We start from the raw sequence: 22,481 nt of genomic DNA on the forward strand, positions 1-22,481 counted from the left end.
CTGCGAAGCGAGCACGTGCCGCTGCACCACAACTAGGGCGCATGCAGGCACACTTGCATACCCGTGTGTGTCCGCGTTGTGGCACCCGCGTGGCAAATGGGTATGGGGGCGTACGCGCTTGAAGGGTTCACCCTCTTCGGACCGCTGCCGACCCCTGACTCGACAGTAGTTCATGGAGCCCGCTCTCTTCGCGTGCTCACTTGCATATTGAACAGAGCTGTGTGCCAGGGCGATTCCTCGTTTACCCTGCGTGCTCGACATGAAGCGACGGAGCAAGCGCGTAGCGCCCGATATCTTGGTGACCGTGTGCCTTCGCGTCCGAGTGCCACAGGCTACCACAGGCCCAGACGGCATCACAGGCAGGGCTGCAGGGTTGATTACGAACGGTTCTTCCCCCGGTTCACCATCACACCGTTCGGGCCCGAGCGAGCGGGTATTGCAGATGGTCCTCGTGAGTATTACAGGCAGGGGAGAGGGGTATGCAACTCCCGCCCCGAGCCCTGGATCCTGCCTGGATCCGGGCTTAAGTAGTGTTCGGACCCCCTTTCCCAGGCTCCCGAGTGATTGAAACTGTAACTTGGACTCCAATGGAACCATTTAAATTGGTCTCGACCCGAGAGGCCCGCCTGCCGGGACCTCGACCATCGCGGCATTTCGCACTCTTCACACGCGTCAAATGAAATTCCTGTTTCGTGCTTCCTGCGCGGACATGTTGCTCCTGTTAGTTCAATTGATGTGCGGCCTAAGATGAGCCACGCGCCGTGTCGCCGGCCCCCTGGCCCAGGCCTGAAGGACCCCTCGCGACGATGCCCGGCTTTGGTGCTCTTCCGAAGCTCTCCGAACCGAGCGACGCCGGCCAGAGCCAATGGGGCATATGAGTGTCCTTAGTCAGGGGGTTTGGTGCGTGTCTGCTGGTGTCTCCGGGTCTGCGGTCTCCGTGGACATCTTGCACAGGGCCATGCACAGGCCAGGCAGCGGTCGCCGGCCCCACTCCCGCGCTCGCGTCCCGCTACTCCCCTTTGTCGACACAATGGCAACACAACACATAGAGATTCGTGTATTGATACATGGTTGCCTGCCCACGCGGCCAGGCCCGCTTCCTGGTGCATTTGACTCCCACACGGTTACGTGCAGGAGTGGCAGTTGCATACGGGTGTGCTCTCCCATGCTCTCCCCTAGCACTTCGCCCTGTGTCGCCGTCAGTCCGTTCGACATTCCCTTGCAAAGCCCCGCATGCCCGATGCCTCCTTGCCATGCACTCCGGATGTCATGCGTGCCACCAGTCCACACGTCTACCTGGCTAAACTCTTGTCCTATCAATACAGCTTTCGCCTGCCGAGATGTTGGCCCTACGGCCCTACCACCTGCTTGCAAGTGCCCACAGCACCTGCGCCCGCTCCCTTCGGCTACGGTTTGTGGTGTTGCTGTAAGCTGGTAAAAGCTAGAAACCAGTATCACCAGAATCACCAGTACGCATGATACTTGCCTTTGAGAATCAAGGTAGAGAAGAAGAGACTATGCCGAGATGTAGTATGTGGCACTAAGAAGCGCCGGGAGAGAGGAGAGAGGAGCTGTTAAACCCAAAGGGGTTTACACCTGTAGTGGCAGGGCCCGCTTGCAACTGCGCACGCTTCCCCTCTTCTGGCACGGGGTCCAGCGGCCTGCAGCGACAGCAGGTGCCGCCGCAGCAGGCCTTGCCACTGCCACTGCGCACAGCCACAGCCACTCCCCGTCCAGAACGCAGCCAGGTGCGGGCTTCAGGCAGAAAACCTGGATTATGGAAGCCTAGGCCGCAGCAGCTCACCTTCATACAATGCCACAATGGGCCAGAACCAAGCGCGCAACGATGCCTGGCAAACGTTGGTTCGGGTTCCTCTCTTGCATGAAATGCTTCAGATGCTGGGGTGAGTCTGTACGGGCTGTCAGGGCTGTCCAGCACGGCGATGCGGCTGCAAAGCGGCACTGCATGATCGTAGGCGCTGATGCTGCTGCTGCCGCTGGTGCTGTCCACCTTCTTACTAAAGCCACTTTCCGCGGAGTGCACACGATGGATGGCATAGAGCAACACCTCCGCGGCCGCTGGCACAGTGCCAGTCCAGGCGCCAGTGACAGGCGGCAGCCGCGGAGCAGCTGCCACTGTTTCCACCCTACCAATAGTTAATTGAGTGCAGCTGCTGCCTGTTGCTGCTGATTGGGAGCCGCAGGAGAAAATGGGGCACCTACCGACGCTGATGTGCCGGTGGTGCAGGCACACGTCCAGGCAGAGCAGCCAGGCCTGCAGGAGGAAGGCCGCGCACACACAGTGGTTGGCGGAGGGAAGGGCAAGTCCTGTCATCGTTGTCACTGCTACCAGACGTGATTCTGTGCGGCCGCGGGCCCAACCCACGCCTCTTTTCACCGGTCCGGTGCAGCCGATCAGAGATTGCTTCCCAAAGACAAGAGTAAAACATTGCCCGAAAACGGAATCCGGTTCCTGACGTGTATAACCACGGCCCATGCTACATAACCAGCAAATCGCGTACCCCTCTGAGCCGCGGCATCACATGCCAGTGCATGCATGCCAGGGCGACTAGGGTCGATGCCTTTCAACATCCTTTCAAGCCTACAATGGACATTTAGGTACAAGATCCCCAAAACATGCGGGCACACAGCAGAAACCATACATATATGTTGGCAACGCCGGTTGATGTCGCCGGAAAGCCCTGCGACCAGCCGATCAGAGACTGCGACCCGCGCACCCTGCTAAATGCTGTTCCGCCGGATGATATATGATAGGTATAGCACCTGACACGGCCCCAGCGTTTGAAAACTGTAAAAGCTAGCAGGGCTCCAGCGCGCGACCTCCCCGAAGTCGGGGGGTTTCGCGCCGCGAGGCGTGCTCCTACCAAAATGCGCCGCGCGACTGCCCCTGGCGACTGCTCTTGAGCTGCCCTCCCATAATTCCGCATGATATGCGCATAGGCAGCCCTGTGGCGCGGTCGCCGCTACGGAAATCTGCCCAGACAGCCAGCCGAAGCCATTTGTGGACGCATGCTTACCGTGAGCAGCGCGACCAGCAGGCTCCAAGGGGCCGCGCTATCACTATAGGCTTCCACAGATGATACTTACGTCAAAGCACCGCAGTTGTGTTACAATAACACCCGTCCGGGTCCGCAATGGTCAAGTAATAGGGGCCGTGCCCCGACGACCTAGACTGAACAAGTATATGTACACATTTGTCCATCCTATCTAAATAATAAGTCGGAAGCGTGAGCTGGGGGGTCCGAACACGGTTTGGGCCTCCCATGCAGCCCCATGCAGCCCGTGCCAACCGAGTTGCATACCCCTCTCCCCTGATTACAGGCGGTCCTTCTACACGGTCCCTAGCCTCATGTCGTTGTGAGGCGTGCTCGCACGGCAGGTTCGATCTCGATTCAGGTTTGGGAAACAGGTTTGGGAACAGGTGAAGCCGTGAGGTGAAGCACATTAGTTAGCCGGAATAGCACTGCTCAAGTAGTAGGAACCGTTGGCCTGGAGAGTGGGGAGCGGGGAAATGGGGATTGGGGGAAAAGGGGAGTGGGAGTGAGCACGCTGGGCGGGGTGGTGGGCCACAGTGCATCGGTGCTCCATCGGGAAGGTGGTCGGATCCGCAGGTTGGTGATAACCCACTGAGTGTGCCAGTGGCAAGAACATTTGTTATCGCGCCGGCCGCGTGGGCGCCCCGCTCTACGTCGGGATTGCTACTGTTGTGCATATATGTTTATGTTAGATGTCCAGAATGGCACTCGCTCGGGGTCAGTTGGCCGAGTGGTTAAGGCGGTGGACTTGAAATCCACTGGGTTCTCCCGCGCAGGTTCGAATCCTGTACTGACCGATTTTGCTCGGGGACAGATCTGACAGTGCCCTATCAACCACTAGATAAGGCGCGCCGTAGGGCAAATTATCACGGTGATGGTGCGCCTTCCGCTGAGCAGGCGGTTGAGGATGTGCAGCGCCGAGAATTGTGAAGTGGTCACGATGGTGGTCAGGAACAGGATGGGGAGAGGCTGGGCAAGGCACGGCAGCTCCTGGCTGGGAGCGCCGATCCTCACATGGTAGAACTACTCTGCAGTATAATAGCCCTGTCGGTGACTTCCAATGAGGAGCCACACCTGGACGAACGTCGGAACATCCACACATCCCGTTGACGCTCTTGCATGGCGCCTGCGCCAGCCTTAGGCGGACCCTGTACAAACTGGTGCCGTCGGCTAAATCGACGGCCATACCTTATTTGCACATGCTACTCAGCTGCTTTGGCCTACCTGTTGGGGCAGAATGGTCACCACTTGCACCACATTGCAACTGGGCCGATAAAGCAGCAGAGGTTCAGTCGTCAACAAAGATAATTCTGCCGACTAGTACACCTTCTTGAGCTATACCTGGTACTATCGCAACTTGTACGTTCCCTCGCCGAATCGGCATCCGCCACGGTATCCCGCCCACATCCTCCACAGATGACCCCCTCCAGCCTGGCCGCAACCATCACTATTATTCGGCATGCGGTGGATTACATGCAAGGAAGTTCTGGGCCGCTAAAGTTGGGAGGTCGGTTGGGCCCCCGAAGGGTCGGCTTGGTCTCAGGAGCCCATTCCTGGCGGATTTTGGGCAGCGCCCCACAAGCAAATCTAGGGGCCAAACGCAGCCCTATGAGGCTGACGTATGCACGTTATGCCATAAGAAGCACAAACAGAGCGTGGGAGGGCTAATTTGCGCGTCCTGGCGTGGACATGTCCGGCAGATGCCCCTGTCAATCGACACGTTCGCTTTGACTTGGCGTGACCCTCCAGCACTTATGCGCGCTTATCACGCGAGATAAGTGGTAATGATGCACGCTGTCCATGAAACCCTACCGCTGCGCAGTACCCCGGCTTGCCCCTCCCCCCTCCGGGCGCCCCGTGTCATGCGTGCCCCGAAAGGGACGCAGCAGCACGTAGAATCCCGTGCACAGGCGCAGGTGACAGCCGCGGATCAGGTAACAGGGCGTGACGGGTCGAGGCTGTGGGAGCCAGCACACAGCATAGGTTGTGTCCCTCCAAACGCATACACTTCTGGCTCTATCATTACGGATGTCCGCACTGTCAGGTTCAAGGCCAGCGCGCGCGCACGCCAGTGCACAGCTATTGCATCTCCCCACATGTGTTCAGGTCGCGTTAGTCGTGGCGCAGAACGCATCATATCGCGGTATATGGATGCGGATGTTACAGAGGGGACAGTCCCAGCTCCCGAAGACGCCGAGCCATCACATGCTATCAGGGCCCAACCCCGACTTTGCTGCAAACCCTCCCGCGGGCAAAGTCCGTGTGACTCCGCGCACAGTGAGTCCTAGCCAAGCCTCAACCCGCCAGAGCCCCACCGCTGTGCCTCAACGCCACAAGCCTAGGCACAGGAGTGCCGGGAAACGTCTAGGCCGCAGGACACACGCACAGCGCACGCACTAACCAGGGCGCAAGCGTCCAGGTACTAGAACGGTCGCCCACACGTGCATCCTGCCCACACACAGAGCCACCAACCACGCACAACCTCTCACGGCGAGGGGGGCGGGGAATCAGCGTCATACGGCAAGCGCAAAACCATGCCGTCACCAACAGCCCGAGATATGAAGGGATGCGCAAACGGCACAGCGTCCCAACCCTTTGGCCTGATACCCAAAGTCACAAACGTCTGGAGACGACCCCAGAAGTCAGCTACGACGGCAAGTCCAATGCTCAGCACCCGGGCCGACGGCAGCTTCGCTCGCGCCGCCAACCCGGCCATAACCACACGCTGCCGACCAAAGTCCAGGGCAGACATAGCAGCGAGACACACCACATCCCACACAGGTGGCGCAAGCCCCGCAGGCGGGCACACTAACCACAACTCCTCACGAGAGAAGGCACTTAGAGCCTCCTCCGGCAGGAAACCCATAGCCATCCCCATACTTTCCCGCAGTGACAGCGCAACAGTGCAGTCCCAAAACCAGTGACGCCGGTCCCCATCCTGCATGTCCACCCCACACGCCCAACACGGGTCAACAGTAACGCCTCGCGCCCGCTCGCTAGCATGCCGTGGAAACGCCCAGCAAGCGTTGGCGGCCACACGCCACAGTGCTTCCTTATGATGATTCTCCCATTTCAGCGACCACAAGCGGGCCAAGGTGCACACGAAGGCCCCCGCCGCCAGGGCAGCCCCCACCCCCGACACACCCGCATCGCACACATACTGCAAATGCTTAGCCTTCAGGGCGGCTAACTGTGGAGCCATTTGTAGCACGGTCCCCGCCTTCACCGTGTAGGCAGTGAGCAGGATGGGCGGCCCCCCGCACTGCAACCATCCAAGTCCCCGCACCACCCGTTGCACCGACTCCGCCGTAGCACTCACGACGTCGGCCACCGGGAGCGGCAGCGCGGCGGCAGGCCCCCGAGCCAGCTGGGCCGCACGCGCGGCGGCAGCCCAGCCAGCGGGAAGAAGGGCCACCGCCGCCGCAAACCGGTCGGCCGCCTCTTGAGGCGACGCCGGCCCCGGCAGGGGCGACGGCAGGCGTGCCCGCGTGCTCCAGTGCAGCACCCGCCTCCACACAGCAGTCACGTACATATCCGCACACGCTTCACCAGACCGGGAGCCCTCCGCCCAAGGGCTTGTCAATGCCTGCCGCAGTTCGTTCAGACCGTCATGCGCTGCAACCAGCTGGCCCACACACGCCAGTCCCGGCAGAGCGAACAAATCCGCGAAAGCCAATTCCCACGTGCGGCCGTCCACACACAGCGCCGGGTTAGCCCACAACGGCACATGACTCACCCACGCGCCCGGCTCGGGCGGCGCCACAAGAGTCACCGCGGGCAATGCAGTCATGGCTTTCAGCAGGCGCGCAAACGGCTTGCCCGCCGGGGTGAGCGGCTTATTCAGCACACGGTCCGCGGCCCCCCGCACCAAGAAACGCAGGGGCGTTGCCGCCGGGTGCACCTGGCGCAGCCACGCCGCCGCGACCCGGGTCCACGGGGGCACGTACGGCAGCAGACCACACACACCCAACACACACCGGACCGCGAGACCGGCTTGCCGCGCTTTCACATGCGGCACCAGCGGCAACAGGCCCGCCCCCCCCACCGCCGGAGGCAGTTGCATAAGGTCAATGGAGAGGCCAACCGGGCGTGCATGTGGGCTGGCATCAAACTGGGCCGGCGACAGTCGCCGATCCACCACCGCCGCCACCCTGGCTAGCAGCCGGTCCACAACGTACAGTTGGGGAAGACCCGCAAATTCCAAATGATACAGGACCTTGCCCAAAGCATAAGCTTATAAGCGGTATATGCAAGTACAAGGTCCCCACTTGGCCGACTGCGTCCTGGTAGAGGCTGTGTACTGCGCGAGAAGGGTAGCTGCAGCGGTTCGTGCCCGGCCCTCGTCTACATAGTGTATCTCGAGCACGCCAATGTTATCGCCCACGTCTCCAAGCTGGGCGACGGCTTCTGAGTACTCCGCGAAAGCTTGTTCTAGTGCGTTCATGGCCCTCGCACGAACATGTGCGCATCGACCACTTGTCCGAGCACCATTGCTACGACGTAGCCTAATGCGTCAAAATGATCATTCCCAACTTGATAGCGATAATTGGAAATGCGCTGTAAACCGCGTTGGCGTTATTGCGACACTGCAAGTGGCCTTGCTGTCGCTAGTGCGACCTTCCTTCACGGGGACCCTTAAAACTACCAGTCAATGCACAACGTAACACTATTCCACGGTGCTCGCGCGCTTCTGCGCGGATGAGGGCCTCACAACAAGTGCTGATGTGATGCCGCTTGAGCGGCAACACATTATATGAGCTGGTTATGGTCCAAGTATAATGACGTCCTTTACATTGGGAACCTATGTGTACTGACCCGCCCGTCCAGCAACTCAATCCTGTCGCCATAATCAAGCGTTGCAATATAGGTGCCAGCGTTTGCACCTTTGCATTTTCAATGCTCGTCATTGCGTAGACCTTTGTGGGTCCTGCACTTGCGCGTTACTCCTCCGCTGAACTTCGTCCTACCGCTGAGCTTCTGTTTTTGCCAAGTTTCGCATCGCTACGCACATATTCCAGAGCGTAGTTCTCACATGCCACTCGCCTGCTGTGCTCGGGTTTCCCGAGAAATAACTCAAGGTAAAACTGTCATAACCGAGGGGGCCCCACCCGGGAACTCGATGCGACCGCAATGGCTTCCGCCCCTCCCCCTTCGGGGGAAGGGGCAAGCCAACACATGACGGATGTGGCACGGGGTCCTTTGGGCTGGGTCCAGAGGTGGGGTCGAGGGATTTCCGCGTGTGCCGAAATCGCAGCGCTGGCCCGGATGGCACCACACGATGAAGCATCCCATTCAGGCTCTACGGGCTAACGCAGGGGCGGACAGAAGGATTCCATATGGGAGCACAGGAGCAAAAGCATCCCCATTTGGGGCCGTAATTAGCTGCATTGCAAGCGTGACAAGGGACCCCCGGCCCGGGCCTCGGTTTCTACAGGGGCAAAAATGCACGTCGTGCTCACCACCTTGTAACCACACATACCAACTGAAGGGGATGGGACAGGCGGACAGGAACCTCGAGGGCGCTCGCAATGGGTCAAGGGGCAGACAGAGAATGAGAGAAGCTGAGAAGGGTGCATGGATGTGCGATGGGACAGTGTCAAGGCGCATGCCCCACTTGGTTCCAGACGGGCAGGAACAAGGCCAACATTGGATGGCCGTAGCATGTCATCGGAGTGCGGCGCGGAAACACGACGAAGAATGACATCGAGTGGCAGTGCTCGGCAGGGAAGGGACCGCTCTCCTGCTAGTCCTTGCGGTGGGGTGGGCGGGGTGGGTGGGGTGGGGTGGGGTACACGTCAGCATTAGAGAGCTGGCGGAGGCTTTGGTCGTAGCTGACCGCATGGCGGCCGCCCCACCGCCACGCGCCCGGCAACGCACCGCACACGGCACTCGCATCAGAATGGCGGATCCGTTTTAACAACTTGCGCATGGATGGCAGTGTGCGGGGTGCGGCGGTGGGGCAGGGTGGGGAGGGTGTGCGTGTCTGAATGAATCAAGTGCAATCGCCAAATGGCCCGGCTCCCTACTCTCCCACTATTGTTTGGTCTGCTGACTATCGCTTGCCCTGTCAATTACCTGTCGCTTGCCTCAACTCTCAAGACACCCTCAATCCTTGAACGCACGCCCAGTCACAGACAAGGGCTCATTGCCTTGACACTCTCAGTTGTAGGCTTAATTTGATTATAAACTGGCTGCTGTGACGGTCATGGGCCCAGGTAAGAAAACTGAACAAGACATTTGGGCTTCCATACACCGACCCTACTTCTCTGGCTGCCTTAGCAGGGAGCTTGGAATCCTCTGCCCCCACGCTCATACCGAGGTTAACAGCGAGCAGTGTTGCGCTGAAGGAAGGCGAACGAGTATGGGAAATTTGCCCAACGCAGCCGAATTGGCCAGGCGCCAGTCAGCTCTATCTTGACAGCACCAATATCGTAAACAGCATCAAGTCATGGGCAGAGGTCCGCTGTCGATATGTAGGTCACCCCAGGCGAAGCCACGCGCTTCCGACTCTCTTCGTGTCTGGTCTCATGAAGGTGTGTACGTACGTGCTTGTATGATGCGCGCTCGTGTGCGCATGTGTGCGTGCGTGCACACAGTCAACCGCTTTACCTGCATCGTGCAAGCAAGGTCGTACACGGGGTTTACTACACGCTGACCTGATGTGTACCGCAGACCGGGAAGTCATACACGTTGGAGAATCTGGTCCCGGCGGTGCTGGCTCAGGAGCTGAGCCAGCAGGGGCCTGATCACCCGCTGAAGGGCATGACTGTGCTGAGGCTCAACTGCCTGCGGCTGGACCGCCAGGTATAATATAACGAACATGGTTGATTGATTGGGCGCACATACAGCTACGCCTAGCCCGCTGAGGGTAGTAACGCCGCCTTGCTTGCCCGTGCTTTTCCACGCAATGTTCAGGGGGCCACCGCGCTGCTGTACAGCCTCTTGGAAACGATGGTGGGCTGGGTGGAAGGCGCCGGGGTGAAGGTCAAGGCCGACGCATGGCAGGTAGCGACGCGGGTACGTGGCGATGCAGCCAGCAGCCGCACGCGCACACGCGCGGGGACGGCCATTCTGGAGCTGCTCCAGGGTCTCGAGACGCCGGTGCTGGTGCTGATGGGTAGGTAGGTGTGTGCTCACGACGGCACGGCCATCACCGACCGGATGGATGGCAATGCGGCCGTAGCGTTGGCGTGTTATTGCATTGCATCGCCGTACGTTTACCTCGTCATCAGCCGTACGTTCTCGCACGCGGCGCCATGATTACCGTGACCGCGTGGGCATACCGTTTTAGTTGCACCTGCTGGTTGACTGATGCGCGCGGGTTATTAGTTCATTGGGCTGTATGCACGAGAAGTAAGCGAGCGTTCTGGCATCTGCATGGACGCAACACGACACAGCAACCAACCCGGCCTACCCCGCGTACCGTACCGCACCTACCCCGAATCACGCCATGGCGCCTTGCTTTGCCCGCCCTTTGCACGCACGCACGCGCGCAGACGAGCTGCAGGCCCTGCTACAGCCCCTCAACGAACGCGGCGAGCCCGACCTGGACGGCGTCAGCTACATCCGCGACGTCGTGCTACGCCATATCCTGGTGGCCAGCCCCGATCACGTGCTGTGGGCCGTCACCGGGAGCAGCATGGCGTCCGTGTGGACGGCGCTGGCGGCCATGCCCGTGAATGGCGTGGCGCCCATCCTCCAGCTCAGGCAGGCGCGTGGAGGGCGTGGCATGCGGGGCGCTGCGTGTTGCTTGGCTTGGCTTGAACTGGCGTCCTTGTGACTTACGTACCTATCTAGGCCAAGCCTTTTTTGCTTGAGCAGCGGGGTCGTGCGTGCGTGCCTGACAGAGTGCCTGACAGAGGCGGCTGGCACTGCTGTCACTTGGTGACTGCCTGTCTGTCTGCGTGGGGTTGGCCGCTCATCATGCGCGGACTGGCGCTACTCAGCGCTGGTATCCACTTGCCCCGCCCACAGTGACACGCATGGGTGACTTGCACTGATGATGCGGTGCTGTACGGCATGTTGATATGCGTGCATGCAGGTGGACACGCCGTCCGTGTGGCCGCCCGGCCTGATGGCGGCGCTGCTGGACGACCTGGAGGTTGTGTGGGGCGTGCGGCCGGAGGACGTGGGGCCGCTGCTGGAGCGGGCTGGCAGCTCGCCTGCACTGTTCATGACGATGCTGGAGTTCTGGGTGATGGAGGGGAAACCCGCAGACGTGGCCGCCTTCGCCGACACCTTCACATACCACAAGTTGTACAAGGAGGTGCGTGCGTGCGGGTGTTGTTTTGATTGCAGCTAGCCGGATGACCTGTGACATACTTCACTGTCACAATCACCCATGGATCGCTGCAGAGCCGTACAAAACAATGCGCCAGCAGCCGTATCTGCGCGTTGCGCATGCCGAAATCGCATCCCCGCCGCCCTCGGGCTTCCTGCGTCCATCAGATAGAATCATCCGTTCCCGTTTAAGCACTTACTTGTTCCCACAAATCATCACTGTTTCTGTCTTCGCATGTTTGCGGCTGGGCGCGACCTCGACCGCACTCGTTTGGTGTACATGCTCCTTCACACAGGTGCTTGGGGATTGGGGTAGTGGGTTGGTACACACACACATGCTGACTGTATGGGAGCCTCGGGCATTTGAGCCCGTGCACGTACGCGTCTATGCTGCGGTAACTCTGCAAGTGTGTCCTTCCACGGCGCATTTTCCCGCCCACTCCCCCTCTTGGAGACGAATCGCTCTCTGGCAGGCGCCACCGGCTGCGTGCATAGCGTGCTGTGCCCGACTTTCCCCGATCCTCACACCTCCATCGTGACGTGCGTACGTTCCTCGGTGGTGTGCGCACGCATGCGTTTGTCAGGCGTTCAGGGAGTGGCAGCTGGGCCCCGCGCACTGGACGGACGAAGAGCGCGGGATGCTGCTGGATCTCACGGATCCGGTCACCGGGGCGGCGGCATGGGAGCTGCACATTTTGTATCCAGGCCTCCAGAGGTTCCTAAAACCGCACCTGAAGCAGACCGGCGAAGAGAGGTCCTATCTGGCGGATCCCACTCAGCGGCAACTCCTGCGGGTGGGTGGTTCCGCTGCTGCATTGCATTATGAAGTTGTGGGCATGTACGGTAGGTGGGCCATGCATGTAATCAAGATTGTCCGCCATCTAGGAAGACCATCCAGCCCCGGGCTTGCATGCTTGCGCGGGGGGGAGGGCGGTTTCCCTTCGGGCCGGAGATGGTTCCTTCCTGACCTGGTGCTGGGCACCCTTGCTTGGTCGGACTGTCCCTTCTTGTAATGTCGCATTCTTGCGCTGCTCTGCTGCTGTCACCATGCATACCGGCATGCCGTGCCGTGACATGGCACTACCGTACCGTAGGTGTTTTTGCCATGCTGCTAGTTCATTCCATCCAGCGTTAGCATGGGCACTTGCGCAATGCATGCAGCAGGCTCACACACGTACGGTTTGTGGGTGTATTATTACGGTAATGCCGGCAGGCGGTCCTGGTGGACAATAATGGCAAGGGCGGCGCCAGGCGGCGCCAGCACTGCTGGGCGGGCCTGCCGGTGCCGGGTCTGACACTGGCGAAGCGCGACTGGGGCTGGCTGTTGCTGCACCTGGGCCAGGTGGCGGACTACCACCTGCTGCTGCTGGGGGTGGGTGTGCGGCCGCCCGCCGAGGACGTCATCCCCAAGGACGCCAAGGGCGTCGAGGAGCTCAAGGCCATGCTGCGGGTAGGTGCTGATGATCCCACACATGCATCACCTTCAGCCCATACATGGCACGCACTACATTGCAGCCACTGTCTCCACGCACACACTTTCACGCTTTGTGTGTTGTCCCGCTGCATGAGCACACTGCATTGCGCCTTTGGCGGACATCATCCATGCAACAATCAAACAGGACTTGGCGGACAAGGTTGAGCCGAAGCTGCCTGAGGGCAGTAGCGTGGCCAGCCGCTGGGAGGCGCTGGGCATATTCACCATGGCGAGTAATTGGCTCCAGGCGAACTGGGAGCAGGCGGTTTGTTTAGTTTCCGTGGACACCCCATGGGCACACGGGCGTCACGGGCATCCCCCCCTTAAAAACCCCAACTTCTGTTGGGTTACAGTATCTGCATTGCACAGCGTTAGAGAGGTGTGTATGCCGCACGGGCTGGGTGTGCATTTGGGGTGCCTGGATGGACTAGCTACACCACAACGAAGCCACGCACCAAACCTGCTAAATGCGCCCGGGCCCGCTGTACGGCATGTCATGTTGTTGATGCAGGTGCTGGGGTCGCCCCACAACAAGGGCCGCCGCAGCTGGTACCAACGCGAGGGAAGGGACGGGAAGCTGTGGAGCCACCTGGACTACCTGGTCTTCTTCCTGCGGTGCGTGTAGTGCGTGGCTTTGGATGTGTGCATTGGGTGCGCGGATGCGTGGCAGTGCCATTATGCACCCTGCCTTGCGGCGGCGGATAGGACGGGCTCTGCGAGCCAGATCAAGGGCCTGGGGATGGCTGCAATGACCTCGACGTTACCCGGCTGCAGCCACCCGCTCCTTCCCTTCCCTTCCCTATCCCCCACGCGATAGATTCCCAGTCGCCAACTTGCGAGCCGTGCGCTTCGCCGTTAGAACCTCCCACCGATAGCGCATGGCAGCAGCACCTGTCCAGCCACTCCAGGCTTGCCCTGGAGCGAGCTTGACCACCGGTCCCTCCCGGTCGCTCCCCGCAGGCTGAGCCGTAACGTGGTGGCGCGCTGGGAGCCGCGCGAAGGCAAGGAGATGCTGAGCTCGGCGCTGCTGGCGCTGCCCACCTTGGTGGACATGCGGGTGCCGGACCTGTCCGAGGTGGTGCTGGCCGGCATGAGCCAACTGGCGGCGGCCACCGTCGCCGCGGCGGCCGCTGCCGCGGAGCGCGAGGACCAGATGGACGAGGCGGTGGAGGCGGGTGGAGGCGGGGGCGGCGGCTGCGGGAGCGGTTATGACGCCAACCGCCGTGGCGGCGGCACCGTCGCCGCGCCTGCCGTTTACGGCGGCGGCCGCTCCAGCACGGGCGCCGGCCTCGTGAACTGGCGCACCAGCAGCAGCAGCGGCGCCAGCAGCAGCTGGCCTCGCACAACCCTGGGCAGGAGCGGTGCGCCGTCCGCTCGGCACACGTCGCGGTTGGCTCTGCCGCCGCCGGCACCCCTCCACTACCGGGTCACACGCCTCGCCGTGGCGGCAAGGGCGCTTTTCCGGTTTGCGATGTAGTGGACGCGTGGCATAGACTGATACTTGGTAAAGCCTCCAGTCCAGCCTAGGCGGCGGTGAGAAGGAGCCGGTACCAACCAACCCCGGCTGTGTCCGGGCGATAATGTGAGGTTGCGAGGGGAGAAAACTGTTCTTGTCGGCTTGCTTTGTCGGCCCGCGTCTCAGCTAACACACGCGCACATGCAGTTGTTTAGTCTTTGCGTGTTTCCTCCAAAAGGGGACACCAGTGATAATAGCCCGCCACTGCCCCGGCGCCAGCTGCGCGGTGGACGGGGCTCCAGATTGTGCGCACGAGATGGTCACGGCGCAGGGCAAAATGCTCCCACCGAGGATTGAACTCGGGACCTTTCCCTGGTACGGGTATTATGAGTACGAAGGGAACGCTCTACCACTAAGCTATAGAAGCCCTTGATTGGGAGATGACCGGAGGGGCAATCAGCGGCTACACAATCCTAGCTATAAGCAGGGACGCAAGCCTGAGGTCCTGGGCGCGCGTTTCCGGAGGGAGGTGCGGTTCAGGGGCGCCATCCGTGGCCCGTGGGCCCGGCAACCTATCTGCTTTGATGTATATGTCCTGGGCCCATCTAGTGTGCTTGGCTACGCGGTAATCGTCCAGCTAAATTGTACCAGCGGGGGGTGCGCGTGTGGGAGGGACCGATCGCACAAGCTCGAACATGACATTGCAATGTATTAAGCACGCAGCAGGGGCTGCAGACCAGCAGGGGCTGCAGACCAGCATGGCTGGCTCAATAGTGGAAGGGCGAAAGCGACAGGGCGCCGTAGTAGGAGACCTGTGACCAGACAGGGCTGGGAGCAAGCCTACTAGAGCTAGAGTAGGCCGACGGCGCTGCAGGCGGCACGCCCCTGGGGTCCAGAGCAGGGTGTTCGTTCTCCACGTCACTGGCTCGTGAACTGCGTCAGCAGGTCCCTCTTGTAACCAATGCAATCTGGCAGCCCATCGGGTGGATCCAGGTGTTCTGGGAGTAGGAGGTTAACTGCAAATCGCTGTATACTATGACTTTAAGTAGTATACTATCAGCTAACGGACGCGTGAACCTTTGCACTTATTTTGCACCCAGTTTTGCACTAGCTGTCATCGAGCCATTTTCTTGTCAGCTTGTCAATATTGATGGAACGTTTACTTATTCTGCCTTACAAACGCCCAAGAGGACGCCCTAAGAAGGATGAAGGGCTCATAGTGCACACGGCCATGGAAGACGAGTTCGGAGTGATGCGGTGTGTGCGCGCAAGGCTTGTGCCAAAGGGCGAGCCTATGCCCCCACAGCGACCAATATCTGAATGCGGAAGAGAGATGCGCAAGCCGCGGCGAGCGCCTGGGCCTTCAGCACCCGCGGAGCCGGCTATCGCAGGCGCCACCACCCGTCCATCAGCAGTCCCACTCCCGCCACTCCCGCTGACGGTGGAGGGCCAGGAGCACGACGGAGGCGCGTCTAATGCAGAGCAGTGAGCACGTGCGTGACACGGATTTCTCAGATTTTGGGCCAAGGGTAGCGTTGAAGGCAGATTCTGGGACCGGCAGGCTGTGAGGATAGCCACCATCGGGCGGGAGTGTCCCGGCCAGCGACGCAGGTACAACTTGAGTCGGCCCGAGGTGAAGGCCTTGCCAGGTTGCGGCCTTGCGGGTTTGATGCATGGGGGCGGGGGTTGAGGCCTTGCCGGGTGAGCCGTGTCCGCGGATGCGCCCAGCCCATGCGAGCCCGCTGGTGGTCGTGCAGGCAGGGGAGGCGGGGTGGCCAGCACTGGGCGGCGCGCGCCTGAGTACAGGGTTGGGTGTTTGTGAGGGCTGTCTGTTTCCGAGGGCTGGCTCTGAAACAATGTGATAGGGCGGCACAAGGGGAAGGGGTTGACACCAACGGCGTGTGGCACGCAGCGCGTGCGGAGTGCGCAGCTAGACAGGTTGGCTGTATCCGGGCTAGGCTTGGGCCTGGGAGCAACTGCGCCGCATTGCCGCGACACACGCGTGGCAGTGCAGGCAGCGTGGCCGGCTTGCGGGGTGTGCATGCATGTGTGGTGGGGTAGTGTTTAGGAGTTGTACACTACCGTAGTTTACACACAGTGTGGTGGTGATGAAATGTCTTTTATATATCCAGTGTCGCCATCACGTGTGGCAGCGCACGGGAGATCAGGCGTGGGTTGACGCGTGGGGAGAGAAAGAGTATGGGAGTGAGCATGCGAGGAAGAGAGCAGGGACGCACCCTCGAGAGGAAGCATGGATGCCATGTTTGAGCAACGTACGGCCGTCTGTAAGTCCAAGTCTAGCCGGGGTACAGTAGTCTTTGGCCGGTCACTACAAAGGACTCTGTCTCTTGAAATTCTATTCACCGCACCACGTAAGACAGTAGCGAACAGCTGCAGCACCTACGCCAGTGGACTACCGCTGTCCTACCAAGGTGGGGGCATCCCTGGATCTCGCCATCACCGCAAATGTGTCCAGCAAATGTGTACAGGGACCCCTGCCAGACCGTAAGCCCTCACACCCCTGTCCGAGTCCGCGCTCTACCACATCGTATCGCTATGCACCGCAAGTGTTAATGCCCTTGGTGGTCGCGTTAGCACCTATACCCGCCCTGTCCGCGCTCCCTCCCTCCCCTGCGCTCCAACCCACCCCTGCGCTCCCTCCCTCCCGTGTGTTCCCTTTAGCTCCCTTCACACCTCTGCGCTCCTTTCCTCGGCTGCCCTCTTTACACTTCCATGCGCTCCATCCCACCCCTGCGCTCCCTCCCTCCCCTGTGTTCCCTTTAGCTCCCTTCACACCTCTGCGCTCCTTTCCTCGGCTGCCCTCTTTACACTTCCATGCGCTCCCGCCCGCCCCTGTGCTCCCTCCTTGCTCCCTCGCCTCCCCGGCGCTCCCTTGACCCTCCTCCCTAGCGCTCCCTCCCTCGCAGGCACGCTTTCACCCCCCCCCCCCACGTCCTCGCCCTCCAGGGAACTTCCCACGTTGTTGGGGCCATCTCTTATGCCCTTACATCGCACGCCAGCCGTGACCATTGGTCCAGCATGTTTGCACAAGGCCACAAGAATAATAATTTGGCACTGTTAAGTGTTGATGTTCTGCAAGCTACGGTATACCATCGGGTGGGAGCGTGCAAAATTGGGCTTGAGGTTCGACGCAGACTCTAAACTTATGTTGCGGTCCATGATGGAGTGTAGCAGGCATGCACTCCAGGTGCGTATGGGTGCACCCCTTCGGCTGCTGGGGCATTCGGCTAGGGAGGGCCACCGCAGGGCCAACCGTGGGCCGCCGCTCTAGCACCCCTGTTCCCCAATCCCCTGCTGTAAGTTCGCCTGGGTCCGCCTGTACCATGATTCAGGATACGGTGCAGGCCCACAAGCACCACCCTCGGAGACCGTAAGGGTAGCCCGTAGCCGGTGCAGGGATAGGCGAGTTAGTTTCGAGGCCTTCAGGGTTGGCGGGGAGCTGGTCGGCCTGGGCCGGCACGCTGTCTGGGATCGCGTGCCATCTCGGTGATATGATCAGTCATGCGCTTGCCCTAACGTCTCGCCGCTTGACCTGTTTTCGCTACACTAAAACACATTCAGACAAACACCGCGCGCACAGTCTGCGTGCGCGCATTGCCCAAAACGCTTGCGAACGCCTCCAGCAAACTACTAAAGCATGACGTCGTCCCGTCGCTGCGCTGCAACTTCTTGAAGGCCTCGGGCCCGCATTGATTCAATTAGATATAGGACAGATGCCAAGTTCTCTTGCGGGAGCAAAGGGCCGGTCTGGCGGGGCCGGAGACAAGTCGCTCGACGCCCTAGACCGCGAGACCGGCACGCTGAAAGCAGCAATTATGCCGGGCGACCGCCAGCATAGCTCAGTTGGGCCTCCCGTGCCCGCCTCGACATCTGTTTCAGCGCCCACTGAGCATCTCAAGGAGGCTTACAACACGCTGGTGCTGCTTGTATCATGCGCAGCAATTTGGATGGTTTGTTCCTACATTGACGCAACCTACACACCGCGCGACTTCAACTACATTCCGTCTCGGTCGCTTATTATCTCCTACCAGTGGTGCATGGTCGGCTACGCATCGAACCTGATTCTCACTCTCATGAAGTAAGCAAACTGTTACGCAAGCGCACGGCTGCTCTGCTCGAGCCCTTTTTTCCACAGTCGCGCTGCGGCCTCCACGGTTTCTTGACCCCCCTGCATGCGTTGCGAGGGTATGTTTCCCGTGAAATCCATGGCTCATCACAAGCACATGCGGTTTCGACGGGGTGACGCATGCATACATCCAATTGCTTGCAGGGTCATTTTCGAGACGAACCGCTCCAAGCTCAAGCTGCACATGGTATCGTGCTACATCAACATCCTGGCCGCCACCAGCTACTGCATGCTGTGGACCGGCTTCTCGCCCATCGTCCCCGACGTGCAATCGTGCCTGTGAGTTTTGGGGACATGAACACACTTGTACACTCACTCGCAGTCCGCGCGTTGGCCTTAGAGTGAGCGGGAGCCGCACTGAGCATGCGTTGGCAGTTTTGGGTCTGGAACTGTGGCGCTACCCGGGGAAGGGGGGCGGCGGGTTCAATTGTGTGAGGGCAGATGTGAGCGAAGGCGCCGCGGTGGAGGGCACGCCGCCGTCGGTGCAGCAGTGAGCAGAGGAGTGCCACGTGCGTGCGTGCGTGCCCCGGCATACGAATGCTCATGAGTGGTGCTGTACCAAAGTCCCGGGCCCATGGAATGCAAGTTGCAACATAACTCACCGCCGCTGCCCACCGCCGTGCCTTGGCATCCTTGACACCTGCCTGTACTGGCCCTCCTTCACCTTGCCTCCACACGCACCCCCCAACACACACACGTTCCCCCTCCCTCCCATCTCACTGCCCTCACCCTCCCTCCCCCCCACCCCCACCATCACAGCTACATCCCGCAGCGGTGGCTGCTGTACTGCTTCACGGCCCCCGCCATCATCTACATCCTGTGCCAGATCAGCGACTACACCACTCGCATGCGCGTCTGGGTCATTATGCTCAACGTGAGTGTCTTATCAGTAAAAAAACCTTGTGTACCAGATTCTTACGAAGCTAGCAAGTCGAATCTTTGTATGCCAGTTCTGTACGGAGTTAGCAAGGATTCTGCCCCACATGCTTTGGGATTTCGAGCCGGGAGCCGGGCAAGGCAATCCAAGCCAACCAGTCGGAGTCAGGGGATGCGAATCATGTGATGCGTTCTTGGGTCTTGATGGGTCGCGGGGCGCGCGGGGGAATGAGGACCTGCAGAAGTGTGGTGCTGTGTTAGGGAAACGGCGAGGGCGGGGGGGTTGAAAAGATGGCAGAGGACGGCAGCGGCGGGTGGTGTGTGGTGTGTGGCGCGGCTGGCTTGGGGGTGCTTGGATTCACTTGGGGTGTGCTCGCTTGTTCGTGTTTAGTTGTGCATGATTGATGCGAGCTTGGTGCTGTGGAGCACTTGGCGACAACCCACCCGTATGTGCCATGCCTGAGCCTGCCTGCCGACCCCCAATGCGTGGTTATGTGTTTGCCCACAGGTGTTCATGCTGGCTGCGGGCGGGCTGGGCACGGTGCCCTGGATCTCATGGACACACAAGGGTGAGTCACGGCCCGGCGTAAGAATGTTGAAGAGAACAAGGAAAACAACACGCGCAGGACAGGGTGGCGTGTGTGTGTGTGTGTGTGTGTGTGTGTGTGTGTGTGTGTGTGTGTGTGTGTGTGTGTGTGTGTGTGTGTGTGTGTGTGTGTGTGTGTGTGTGTGTGTGTGTGCATGTGTGTTGTGAGCGTGTATGTCGGTATGCGTGTGCGGGTGTGGCCGATGCTTGTGCCGACAGGTGCGTCGTGGGTATGTGTGGGCGTGTGTCATCCCCAGGTTGAGCGCATGGTCAGGGGAGCACGAGGGAGGGGGGCAAGAGGAGGGCACGAGGGAGGGGGGCAAGAGGAGGGCACGAGGGAGGGGGGGGGGGGCACGAGGGGGGACGACGCTCCGTATTGTCCATGCGAAAAGGAGCAAGGGGGAGGGAGCGTGGCCGGGGGGCACAGAGGGGGGGGGCGGTTGTAGGTACCAGCCAAACCTAAACCGAACCCAACGCAAGCGAGCGAAGAGGTGAGCGTCTACCATTTCCTTCGCAAGTCATGAATGGAACCCCCATCTTACCCTTCCCCCTCCCCCTCCGCCTGAAGTGTACTGGTACGTCATGAGCTGCGTCCCCTTCCCCTCCATCCTGGTAGGTGCAGAGCTGAGTTGTATGATGCACTGAGTGTATGGGTGTGTCAGACAAAAAACACACACGGTGATGCATGCACAGGAGGCGTGGCCTGCCCCCTGACTGATGCATTTCCACGGCACTCCAGCTCCCTGACACGCGCACACGCACTTTAACATGGCACTCCTCCTCACCCATGCCGTACACTTACACATTTACACACGTCGGACATGCGCCGTACACCCACACACACACCCACACCCATCCATCCACCCCCCCCACACACACACCCCCACACACCCACACACCCACACACGCCTACCTACACACCTACCCTACCTGCCTACCCGCCCCGCAGGTGCACATGTGGCGCATGGTGTCGTCGGCTGTGGATGAGACCATGGACCCCACCTCCAAGAGAGCCATAAAGTTCATACGCCTCTTCTCCATCGTGAGTGGGCTGGTTGTTGTAGCGGCTGGTGGTTTGGTGTGGCCGTTTGACGGTTGGCGGTTTGGCGCGGCGTGTGCCTTGCTGCTGCGGTGCCGCGATTATGGTGTGGTGGTTGAAGGCGGCTGGGGTGCTGCTGCGGCGGGGGCATGCGGATGGGATTGGCTTTAGGGTGGGGTGGGGTGGGGTGGAATCGAGGGCGTTGCTGCGGAGGATTGCTTTGGGCGGATTGTGCTTTCACCTTGTGTTTGCCTGTTTGACATGCACGCAAGCACGCGCCTGTCACCCCCCCTCCCCCTGGCTACGACTTCACTTCGTAAACTTAATGCGTGTAACCCCCCTTCCCCTCAGACCACGTGGAACCTGTTCCCCTTCGTGTACTTCGCTGCCATCGACGGCGCACTCAGGTGGGCAGGGGGCGTGCGGGTGCACGTGCGTGTGTGTATCGTACTCCCACGGTCATGGAAACCGCCAAACCCGCCCGACCCCAATCCCCCACCCCCCATCCCTCCCATAAGTATGATCGCCTGCAACGTACGCCTCTGCCTGCGCTCCGCTAGTTTAGCCTGGTCCTGTTTAGTCCGGGCTGGTATTTTCAACCCCCACTTCCTCACTGCCCCACTCCCGCCCTATCCCCCTAAACACACGCGCATGTGACGCAGCCTGGAGATCAGCGAGCCGCTGTGGGCGGCGCTGGACTGGCTGACCAAGATGGTGTACAGCTCCAGTCTGATGGAGGTGCGTATGTGTGTGTGTGTGTGGGGGGGGGGGAAGGGTGCCCTACCCTGTTCCTGACTTCACTGACATCAGTAACAACGCGTCTACTATGCTACTGACGCCTTCACTTCTTACATTTAATCATGAATGTAACCCCCCCCAAACATACACACACACACAGGCCAACTTCTTCACCATCGCTCAACGGCGCGAGTTCGCCGTGCGCGCCATTGAGGAAGCCAACCGCCTCGCCACCATACAGCAGCTGTCCACGGTGGGTAGACTGGATTGTGTGTGTGGGGGGGGTGGGTGGGTGTGTGGGTGTGGGGATGGGAATGGGGTTGGGGTTGGGGTTGGGGTTGGGGTTGGGGTTGGGGTTGGGGTTGGGGTTGGGGTTGGGGTTGGGGTTGGGGTTGGGGTTGGGGTTGGGGCTGGGGTTGTAAATACCAGCCCAAACGAGGGGTTGGGGATGGGGATGGGGGCGGGCGGGCGTGAGGGGTGGCGATGGTTAGTACTGGTCGCCATTTAAAAGAAGGAATGCGAAGAGGGACGGGGACGCGATGAGGGGGGGGGGGCACGCCCAGGGGGCATAGCCGGTCGGGTAGGGGCGCTGCCAGCCATGCAGGGCAACAGAACCCCGTACCCGACCCCCCCCACCCAACCCCCCCACCCATACCCCACCGCACCCAATGCTTCAACCTTGCAACCCCACCCCCACCCCAACCCCCACCCCCTATCCCCCGAACCCCCTTCTCAAGTAATTATGAATGTAACCCCACCCGCACCCCCCACCCTCCACCGCACAGGCCATCGAGCGCAAGGACGACTTCTTGTCCGCCATGAGTCACGA

General features: G+C 60.5%; 4 protein-coding genes across 5 annotated transcripts in view; 3 read left to right on the forward strand and 1 right to left on the reverse strand.

The window, feature by feature from the left end:
• Positions 1-5,204: 5,204 nt before the first annotated feature.
• Positions 5,205-8,113, reverse strand: CHLRE_15g643515v5 (uncharacterized protein). Its single transcript, XM_043070716.1, has one exon. The coding sequence runs from the start codon at positions 7,498-7,500 to the stop codon at positions 7,291-7,293; it is 210 nt and encodes a 69-aa protein (XP_042916565.1). The 5' UTR covers positions 7,501-8,113; the 3' UTR covers positions 5,205-7,290.
• Positions 8,114-9,083: 970 nt separating this feature from the next.
• Positions 9,084-15,236, forward strand: CHLRE_15g643500v5 (uncharacterized protein). The gene is made up of 11 exons (XM_043070713.1): positions 9,084-9,271; positions 9,339-9,589; positions 9,729-9,860; positions 9,972-10,173; positions 10,553-10,767; positions 11,098-11,322; positions 11,921-12,130; positions 12,550-12,786; positions 12,956-13,039; positions 13,322-13,425; positions 13,771-15,236. The coding sequence occupies exons 1-11, from the start codon at positions 9,262-9,264 to the stop codon at positions 14,285-14,287; spliced, it is 2,187 nt and encodes a 728-aa protein (XP_042916566.1). The 5' UTR covers positions 9,084-9,261; the 3' UTR covers positions 14,288-15,236.
• An 89-nt stretch (positions 15,237-15,325) lies between these two features.
• CHLRE_15g643499v5 (uncharacterized protein) lies at positions 15,326-16,567 on the forward strand. Its single transcript, XM_001700642.2, has one exon. It carries the CDS (start codon positions 15,561-15,563, stop codon positions 15,753-15,755), a length of 195 nt encoding a protein of 64 aa, XP_001700694.2. The 5' UTR covers positions 15,326-15,560; the 3' UTR covers positions 15,756-16,567.
• Positions 16,568-17,833: 1,266 nt separating this feature from the next.
• Positions 17,834-22,481, forward strand: part of CHLRE_15g643503v5 (uncharacterized protein) — a 26,124-nt gene continuing 21,476 nt past the window's right edge. For both annotated transcript variants that reach the window (XM_043070714.1, XM_043070715.1), the window contains exons 1-10: positions 17,834-18,365; positions 18,558-18,692; positions 19,173-19,287; positions 19,798-19,858; positions 20,444-20,487; positions 20,825-20,917; positions 21,266-21,321; positions 21,577-21,652; positions 21,813-21,905; positions 22,438-22,467. In XM_043070714.1, the coding sequence (XP_042916568.1) occupies positions 18,103-18,365; positions 18,558-18,692; positions 19,173-19,287; positions 19,798-19,858; positions 20,444-20,487; positions 20,825-20,917; positions 21,266-21,321; positions 21,577-21,652; positions 21,813-21,905; positions 22,438-22,467 (966 nt within the window). In that variant the 5' untranslated portion in view covers positions 17,834-18,102. The remainder of the gene's footprint in view (positions 18,366-18,557; positions 18,693-19,172; positions 19,288-19,797; positions 19,859-20,443; positions 20,488-20,824; positions 20,918-21,265; positions 21,322-21,576; positions 21,653-21,812; positions 21,906-22,437; positions 22,468-22,481) is intronic.

The sequence above is a fragment of the Chlamydomonas reinhardtii genome, chromosome 15 (assembly GCF_000002595.2).
Source record: "Chlamydomonas reinhardtii strain CC-503 cw92 mt+ chromosome 15, whole genome shotgun sequence".
In the NCBI taxonomy this organism is placed as follows: Eukaryota; Viridiplantae; Chlorophyta; class Chlorophyceae; order Chlamydomonadales; family Chlamydomonadaceae; genus Chlamydomonas; species Chlamydomonas reinhardtii.